Here is a 9383-nt window from a genome sequence, read left to right as displayed (position 1 = left end):
GGACAAGGCTTGCCCAAGGCTCAGCTTATGCGGTCACCCAAAATCAGCTGCGCCAGACGCTGGGCAGGAACAAGTGCCCCTTCCCCCCTGCTCAGTGTCACAGCGGAGCCCAGAGCCATGCAGGATGGTTGGCACAAACCCACAGGGACACAGGGGCCACGCAGGCACCAATCTAGACCCCATCACCATCCCTGGCTAGCGCAGTGTGGTGGAAATCAGGCCTCAGATATGTGCTTCAGCCAAAACCGCTGCTCTGGGCTCCAAACAACACTGACAGAGTACAAAGCCAGGATATGAGGCACAGGTAGTGATTGGCAGAAACAGACTCTACAACTCAAGAGTTACACAGCAGGTATGTTTACTCCAGCCGGGGTGCAAGGGGATTTCTCCACAAAGCTTGCACACCCACCGCACATTTTACCGAAAACTTACAGTGTGGGTATACATATTCATCGGATTACATAACACAAACATCCATATGCATGAGTGAGGCTGGGTTAGCTCTAGAGGCTGGTCTCAGCAGTTTATGTTCTCTTTGCACCTGCGCATTGCCTCCTGGTGGGCATCTTCGGGGGGCTTTTGGAGGAAGGCTCACAGTCTTTCTCACCTCATACTTTTCCTCGGAGCATGCACAGATTCTCTTAGCCAATTTCTTGAATAACAAGAGTGGTTCCCGCTGGTTTACCACCTCTATCTTACCTAAAAGCACCAGTATATTAGTTTATACCGCCCATATACAGCTACCTATCCATTACAAAGACTAAACTAGTTGGAGCACATCTGCTTCCCAAGGACGTGTCTCTTATTTTTGCCAAACAGTAATTCTTGGTAAGTTTCCACAGAAAACAGCTTTGTTTTGATGAACACAGTAGTCCTTGGTAAGCTTCCACAGAACAGCCAGGGCAAGCAGAATTATTAAGATATTCAGAAATAATTATAAGTTGCTATAAGTAAATAAGTTGCAAAGTAGGTACCATTTCCTTTATCAGTAGGACAGGCGACCTGACAACACTTTGTTTTATGAGACCGCCTGACTCCACCACCACCTCCCTGGAGCCCAGAGCTTGCCCCACCACATATAGCAGATGATGATGATGGTATCCTGCCCTTGACCTCCCAAGAACCCAGGGCACAGCCCATGGGCTCACAGCCCCTCCAGGCAGTGTCAAGGTTTGCTCTGGAAAAAGGGCACAGAAAAACTTCAAATAGAGCCAAGGCTTTTATCAGAAAAGATTTATTCTGTTTCAGTCCTTTGGGAATCCAGCTTTATCCAAGAGTCATTCTGAGTCTTAGAGGAGTCCTTAAAGGCCTTGTGCCAGCCAGCCCGATACAGGGAGACTTCAGCAGGTGGGGATGGGGAGACTGATCAGGCTAGCTCAAGGGGTCCTTTGTGGTCCTGAGGTAGTCCTGTATGTTTCTGGCAAGAGAATGTCTGTCTGGGAACATCGCCTGCTTCAGACACGAAACCAGGTACAAAGGGAAGGCCCTGGAAGAGAAGGGAGCGTTGCAGCAGCAAGGACTGTGGCATTCCCTTGCTGTGGTCCAACTAAGCTGTTTGCTCCCCATGGGCTGCGCGAAGCCCGCAGCTCTGCCCCAGCCTCTGCCCTTCCATTTAGCTCCGTGTTAGCATTTTGTGCCCCAGGGAGTCCCTGCTGAGCCACAGCCCGCGGCCTCTCAGAGTAGATGTGAGGGGAAGCTCCTCAGACACATCTGAGCTGTGGGTGCAGGCTAGCAGGAGTTGAGCTAAACTGTCCCACAGAGTTTGAAACACGGGCTGCACTGCTGGAGCTCTCCTGCAGCCAGCTAAGATCCCACTCATCCCTCTACACACCTTCCCTGCCCTTCCTGCTGCCCATCCTCCCCAGGGGGGCCCTGGGAGAACTTCTGCCAGTGAGCAGCCGCCTCCTGCTTTCGGTTCAGTTTCCACAAGGCCTGCACCAGGTAGGAAGCAGCAGCTGGGTCACCTGCAAGACACGAAGTGGGGTATTCAGCTGTTAGCAGGGGAGGAGCAGGTCCCCAGTGTTGCTGTGGGTTGCAGGGTGTTGCAAAAGCAGCTTCAGAGCCAGACAAAGGAGGGGAGCATGAGGAGAGGTGGTGTAATGGGGAGGAGACTGACCCAGCTGTGTCACAGGCTCTAATTAACTCCAGGGCTGGCAGTGAAGGCAGATGGCATCAGCCCTGCAGCCCAGCCAGCCACACCTCTGTTGGGACACAGGTTGGGGTTTTCCTTGCAGGCAGGTCTGCACCCCCGAAGGGAGGGAGCCTCGGACAGGACTGGGACCAGGTTTGGCAAATCCTGGTGAAGCTCACATCCCTGCAGTGTGTCAGGACAGCTGGAGCACTGAACAGGGGAGGTCACCCCTGGGAGCAGCACTCAGCTGTGCTTAGGACACGTACAGCTCCCCGCCCTGCTCCCCTCTCCACTGACAGGCCTCCGTACTCGGCCTCTGGATGGCCAGGCATGGACATGCTGCTTCCTAGGATGAAGCAAGACTCCAGTTCCTCTGTTCTGGGAAAGCAGATCCTGTCTGTGAGAAAGCTGGCTGTACCAGGCTGGGGTCTGGTCAGGAAGAAGAGAAATTTCCAGGCTGTTTCAGGGCACAGGTTGTGGGCAGGGTTCTGATACACTCCTCTGACAATAGTTTTGGTCTGCCTCTCCAGGGCAGTGAGCTGGCCAGGCCCCACAGAAGCATCTCAAGTATGTGACATTGCTTGTAGCTGTACTGAACTCCTTGACATCCAAATAAGTGTGGTCTAAAGCACAAGACCTTTCTGCTGAAGACAGAAAAGCAGCCCAGGACAAATTTGTGGAAATCCCCTCTGTTCCTCACCAAAATGAACCTCTTACCTGGCAAGATCTGCAAACCATGCTGAAAATCCAATAGGGCTTCCTTGTGCCTCTCCAGCTCCAGGAACTGCGCACCTCGCCCGATGAGAGAGAGCAACCTGATTTTCTGGAGCACCTCCAATTCTGGCAGGAGATTCTCTGGCACAGAAAGAACACACACCTGGAGACAGCATCCTCCAGACATTCCCTCCCTTGTCCCAGCAGGCTGAGCCAGGTTAGCAGCCAGGACAGGCCAAACCTTTATTTGGGCTACTCATCTTCCAGCTTCCCGGGCCCCAGGAGGCAGTGCTCAGCCTCTCTGCCAGGCTGGGAGAGGCCAGGAGGTGGCAGAGGGTGAGGGTGAAGAACACCAGGAGCTTGGTTCGTTACACGGCTGCGGTGAACAGTGACCTCAGCAGCAGCCCAGCCTTTGCCCATCTGCACAAGTGGTACAGATCTCTTCCCTGAAATCTGGACTGGAGAAGCTTCCTGGTTCACAGCCCATTTAACTGTCACTTAAGACAGCAGGGAAGGAGGCAGAGCCGAGGCCAAACCCTGCTCCAAGCAAACGAGCCAGTCCCTTCAGAGGCTCCAGCGTGGCGCAGAGCTCAGCACGCTGCGACAACCACCTCCTGGCAGAGGCAACACTGGGCCCAACACCTTGCTCCTGTACCCACTGCTGCCAAGCACACACATCCCAACGCAGCCAGGCCCCCGCACAGGTCCCAGCTGCGCAGCGTCCTACCTGTCAGTTCAACAACAGACCCATAAAGCTGGACTCGTAAGAGATCACCAAGGCACCTGCAGGTGAGAGGACAAAGGAGCTTTGGTACAATTCCTGGGCTGGGAAGCCAGCTGCAGGTTGTCAGGCCAGCCCCTGTGCTGTGCTGCGCCCTGCTCTGGCCCCCGACAGCCATTGCTGCCTGTTGGGGATGCCCATTCTCCTAGCAAGGCTTCGTCACCTGCTGAATTGGGTTATGGCCTCCTTGCTCTCACCCAGGTTGGCCCACGCCCAGCCCTGGTGCAGGTATGCGGCTGTTCTCCAGGCAAGGCAGCACAGACTCTCCTTCTTCTGGGACAGGAGTCCACCCACCAGCCCTGCCCCTGGCAATGGGCACTCCTCCAGCCTCTCCTCCACTCGTAACATCCGTGGGATGAGGTCAGTCGTCCGGCTGATGACCTCCTCACACATGGTTATGGCATCCTGGTGCCTCCCAGCCTGCTCCAAGGCAGACGCTGCTTCCAGGAACACCTCGGGGATCCTGGGCAGAGCTGAGCTACAGTCTAGGGGCACCTGGGGAGCAAAAGCAATGGCAGTGCTCAGACACAGAACTGCAGAGTGCCCAGCCAAGCAGAATGACCCCGTGCTTACTGGGAACCAAGAGCCCAGCAAAGCTCAGGCCCACTCCCACAGACACTGGAGCCCATTGGAGGAGGCAGAAGCTGTGAGGCACTGACAGCTCAGAGTCAAGGCAGCAAATCCCTACTCTTGAAGTGAAGGACATCCAAAACCAGGCCAACAGCTGCTCCCCACAGGGAATGGGAAGCTGTTTCTCCAAATAGCAGTGGCAAGTGGTCTCTGGTGTGAATCCAAAGGCGGACATGCCACAGGTTAGAGGCACCAGCCCCCACCTCGTTTCCTTCACATCTCAAACTAGACACTGAAACCTGGAGTCCAGGGCTGACACCCTGGACCTCATCTATCAAATCACCAAGGGAGCTCTTCACCAGGATACCCACCTGCTGCTGCAGCCCCTCCTGAAGCAGAGCCAGAAAATCCAGGTAGTGTTCCACTGCATCAGCCTCCCTGCAAAGGGACAGAACATGGGGTGGAAGGAGCAGAGGGACCCAAAGAAGTGCCAGCAGCCAGACAGGACCTGGACCACCAGCCCACAGGCTCTCCCTGTACCACACTGTCTCTGGTTGTGATACCCACACTTTGAGCAGACCTACAACAGCAGTACTGAACTGGATGATTTCCAGGAGCACAGAGAAAAACACAGAGCCCAAACTAGCAGCATATTGCAAGCAGACCAGAGGAGCTGTTACCTCCCGTCCTGGAGACACCGCTGTGCCAGCAGGTACTTCACTTCAGAGGGCTGGCGATGGCGAAGGAGAGAAGCTAGTATTGGTGTGCGGACAGGAAGCTCTGTTTGGACTAGGAAGTATGGACTAGAGGAAGCAGCTGCTGGACATTTTTCTTCCAGAGCCTGTGAAACAGGAACAAAAAACTATGGTCAACACAATGGTCAAGTCCCGAACAGCTGCACTCATTTGCCACTGCTGGCATCTGGAGATGCACCCAGACAAGCACAAGCACTGCACTTCCATAAGCACAGCTACGCTATTCTCACTTGCTACAACACAGCTGCTTCCAGGAAGATCCACCAGGATCATACAGGGACAGGCAGATTTCTGATGTCCACATGGCATCAGATTTGCAAGATCACCCAGATCACCTCAGGTTTTAGTTCAAGGTGCTCTGAGCTGCCTGGAACACCATCTCCCTTTGCAGCTGCAGAGCTGCTGCTAGTTAGACCAGATCTTGGGCCATTCGTAGCAAGAGATCCCTCTCTACAGCTGTGTTTGTATCTTACAGATTTCAAACAGCTGAAGAGCTAACTCAGTGTCTATCACTGTGACCTGCTCCTCCCAGGCAGACCAAGGTTGCTACGGCTAACGCACATCCCCTCACAGCCACAATCTGCCTTTTAAAGGCCTCTTCACTATTACATACTTTTATTAAGAGACTGAAACTTTCTGACATGAGAGTGTAACCTCTTCTCCCAAGCCACCAAGAACATGAATGGCGACCCAAAGGTCTTGCCACATCTAACCACCAGGTGCTGAGCAGGAATTTCTGATCTCACTGGGCTCCTTCCTGCCCACTGCTGAAGGCAGCACCATGGCTGGATCGCTGTAGCCTACTTTAGGGACCCCTCCAGGGTCAAAGAGCCCCCCAGAAGGCAGGAGCCTCCTTGAAAGCTCTGTGCAGGCTCTGCTGGGCAAAAATCAACCCATAAGTACAGGAAGCAGACAAACCTCATAGAGCAGAGCCAGGGCCTGCAGCTCCGCATCGGTCTCCCCCAGCTCGTGGTACACTGCTGCCACGTGGGACAGGGCAGGAAGGCACTGGAAGTCTACCTGGAGGGCCCGTTTCAGGTGCTGAAGGGCTGTCTGAGGTTTGCCCTAGTTAGATGGAAAGAGGTCCATGTTGCAGGGACATCTTGCTGACATCTTTACTGTTCAGCAGGATCCCGGTGCTTCCCCAGTGCTCCCCACTAAGCAAGGGCAGCACTTTAACCCAAGGCAGCCCTCCTCAGGCTGGTTTTTGGGTTCTCTCTCTGCAGCGACCGTTTGCACTCAGTCAAAATCCCTGTCTGGATTTTGCAGCTGTCCAAGGAGGCTGGTGCCACGACAAATTCTGCTCAAGACTTCACCTTCCTGCAGCAGCCCAGAACCAGGCAGAGGGAGTGTGTACACCAGCCTGAGCCTTCCCACCCCACTCTAGGCTGTGTTTCCCCTCTCCCTGTGGCAGGGGAGAGGCCCAGCCATTACCATTCGCTGAGCACAGCAGCCGAGGCAGGTGTAGATCTGTGCCAGGACCCTCTTGGAGCAGAATCCTCCTGCAGCCTCCTGAAGGAGGGAGAGGGCAGTGGGGAAGTTCCCAGCCTCCAGCTCCTGCAGCCCTAGGACAGACCCAACATCTCAGCTCTGCGGCTCCCCTTCCTGCCCCACCGGGCCCCCAAACAAGCGTACGTGCCCTTTTCTTCCCAATGCCACAGGGACCTGTGTGATCGCCTCCACACCCAGCAACGCACAGCAGGATGGTGCCAAGCTGCCATCTTTGTGTTGCAAGAGAACAAGTCAATCAATGAAGACGTCTAGCAGAAATAGTAGCAGCTTCCAAGCCCAGATACCAAGATGCTTGCCTGGGCCCAGAACAAGGGCAGAGGTAGGTGCTGGGCAGGTCCACCTGTGAATTCATCCACAGCAACGGCGGTGCAGATGGGGAAGGACACGCAGAATCTCAGAAAGACTTTTTCCAGCATATCTGGGCCATTTCTCAGTAGAGATCCCAGTTCTGGGATATTAATTAATGAATATTTATCATGAATGGTATTTGCTTTTCTTCCAGTCCCCATTTCAGGCTTCCCTCTGAAGCCCCTCTCACATGCCTACCTCACATTCACATCTGTCACCTCCCTCCTGGAAGTGCTATCGCCACTCTAGAGGCTTTTGAGAGGTCTGTGGGCAGGAGCTCCTGCCCTTCCTCCTCACAGGAACACCCTGCATCAGCCTGAGCACAGCGAGGCAGTGCTGGCTGCCCCCAGAGCTGCTGGGGTTGTCAAGACAGCAATTGGGGAAAAACTATGCGTGGAACAGATTTCAGCAGTTCACATGAGATCAGTCGCCTGCTGTGACACCAGGCTGCAAAGCTGCACACCAGCCCTGCATGGCTCTTGCAGGACTGTAATCCAACAGGAACGATCTCCTTGCAAGGCAGGTGCCAGAAGACAGACAGAAGAAAGGAAAATCCTCACAAGTCCCCTGCTAGCTTTCCACTTTATACAAGATCACTGTGGGGCCCAGACACCTACCTAAAGACACAGACAGGCAGAGGAGCCCTGTGATAGTGCAGAGAAAGGCTTAGCTGGGGAAAAAGCAGAGCTCTTTGAATAATGAACAGCAAAGTTGAGACCCAGAGGCTCAGCCCAGGCCCTCTTCCAAAGACAGAGCCCAGAAAACCCCAAGGGCCAGTCTGCTTGGGAAGAAAAACCAGGATAAGGGCAGGAGAGAGGGTCCTGGGACAGGACAGCAGTGGGAGGCTGTGCTGGTGCGAGTATCTCCTCCACACAAACCTTGCAGAAAGGCTGCTGTGGTGCAGAGGATCTCTTTCAAGTCCTCAGTGCTCTGTAGAAGGGGCAGGGAAGCCTGCTCAGTAGGTACTTGCCATGACTTGAGCAGGGAGAGGAGTTCATTCTCCCCCTCACTGAAGTGAGATCTTCCTGGGTCCTGTGAATACACAGAGGAGAGAGAGAGAGCAGGGAATGCTGAAGGGAAGCAGGAAACACTGATCCCAGGGTATGGGGCAACAGAGGTCCCACCAAATCCTTTGACCATGCTCTCTGTGCTGGGGAGCAATGTCCTATCACCCCCTCAGTTCAGCTACAACCCCCTTGCTGCAATGATTCCTGACTGGCCCAGGGAAGCACCTCCTCACCTCAGAGCAAGCTGCACCTCAAAGGGCGCCTGGTGAGGCAGATCCAAGTGCTGTTGGAGGGCATTCAAAAAAGGTGGGACCCCTCAGCAGCCTCACAATCATCAGGGAAGGTTCCTCTGCATCCCACTGCCCACAGCTTGCTCCCTACAGGGGCTGCAAGTCCACCTGCAGCCCCCTTCCAGCCTACCCAAGTGTCCTGTCTCGCACCTTGAGGTCCAGGGCCCCAACAGGTAGGAGATATTCTGGGACTCCTTAACGCACTTGGTGCCATCAGGCTATGCTGGGACACCAGGGAGAGGATTACTCATGCTCAACTGGGCAGTGCTGGTGGGTTCAGGTCTCCAAATGCCACAGCAACATTTTGCAGAGTGGGGTTTATGACAGTATTTATGCCAGCTCTACCTCCTTTAGCAAACCCACAGGTATTTATAACTGCGCAGATACTCCAGTGCAGGTGACCAGGAGCTGTGTGGCATCCACCCGTACCCAGTTACCTCAGCGTTGCTCAGGAGCCTGAAAAGGCTGGCAGTGCTTCCCAGGCGGCTGGCTGACAGCCACCACGCTGCTTGCAGGGCACCCAGTCGGTGCAAAGGTGCCTGCAGCTCCTCCACAGTTACCTCCCGCAGCACCTTCTGCCACAGCTCCTCAGTGCTAAGATCCTGTCCACAGGCCCCACAGGCCTCCAGAACTGGAAAAAAACAAAACAAAACAAAACAACAAAAAAACCCCATCCATGAGACAACAGGTTGGTACCCTGTAAGGGACACCTTCCCAAGAGGAAGAGAAAGCCTCTAGCAAGCACGGGCTCCGCATTTCAAGGGGAGGAATGAGGTTTCAGGGCTGGTCCAGCCTCAGCAGCATGGAAACCAAGCTGTCAGACAGTGGAGTTAACAGCTGCACACTCAGGAGACAACACACTGGTTCAGAGCTATGACTCCAGCTCTGCTGAGTCCTCCTGAGGTCACTTGCCCCCAGGTAAGCATAGACCAACACTGCAGATCCTCCTCTGAGCTGCAGCCTATTTCAGTAAGTTTTCTTTGAAGCCAGCACACCATAATTAAAGAAAACACTCATATTGTACTTCATTAAAATTTTGCTAGAGACTTGCCACCTTACGTCTTGAAAACTCTCGTTTCCCTTAAAACCTCTGGCCCATCCCTGCAGGCAGCAGCAGGCAGACAGACAGGCAGCTGTAGATCATCCCTGGCTGCAAGCCACCCCACCTCCTGCCCTTTCCAGCAGAGCCAGGCTTCCCTGCTCACAACCCCCTCACCTCTGGCCCGTCGCCACACATCTCCAAAGCATGTCCTTGCCCCGAGGAGCCCCCCTACA

General features: G+C 54.4%; 1 protein-coding gene across 1 annotated transcript; it reads right to left on the bottom strand.

Moving 5' to 3' along the window:
* Positions 1–1406: 1406 nt before the first annotated feature.
* FANCG (FA complementation group G) lies at positions 1407–9369 on the bottom strand. The gene is made up of 11 exons (XM_074812663.1): positions 8546–9369; positions 7690–7843; positions 6386–6516; positions 5870–6016; positions 4877–5037; positions 4568–4634; positions 3790–4121; positions 3573–3628; positions 2117–2986; positions 1832–1964; positions 1407–1486 (listed from the first exon to the last, which is right to left on the bottom strand). Exons 1-9 carry the CDS (start codon positions 8780–8782, stop codon positions 2565–2567), a joined length of 1707 nt encoding a protein of 568 aa, XP_074668764.1. The 5' UTR covers positions 8783–9369; the 3' UTR covers positions 1407–1486; positions 1832–1964; positions 2117–2564.
* Between the last annotated feature and the right edge of the window lie 14 nt (positions 9370–9383).

Source organism: Strix aluco, chromosome Z, assembly GCF_031877795.1.
Source record: "Strix aluco isolate bStrAlu1 chromosome Z, bStrAlu1.hap1, whole genome shotgun sequence".
NCBI lineage: Eukaryota > Metazoa > Chordata > Aves > Strigiformes > Strigidae > Strix > Strix aluco.
The sequence above is the reverse complement of the archived record's forward strand: the minus strand, read 5'-3'. Positions and strand labels throughout refer to the sequence as shown.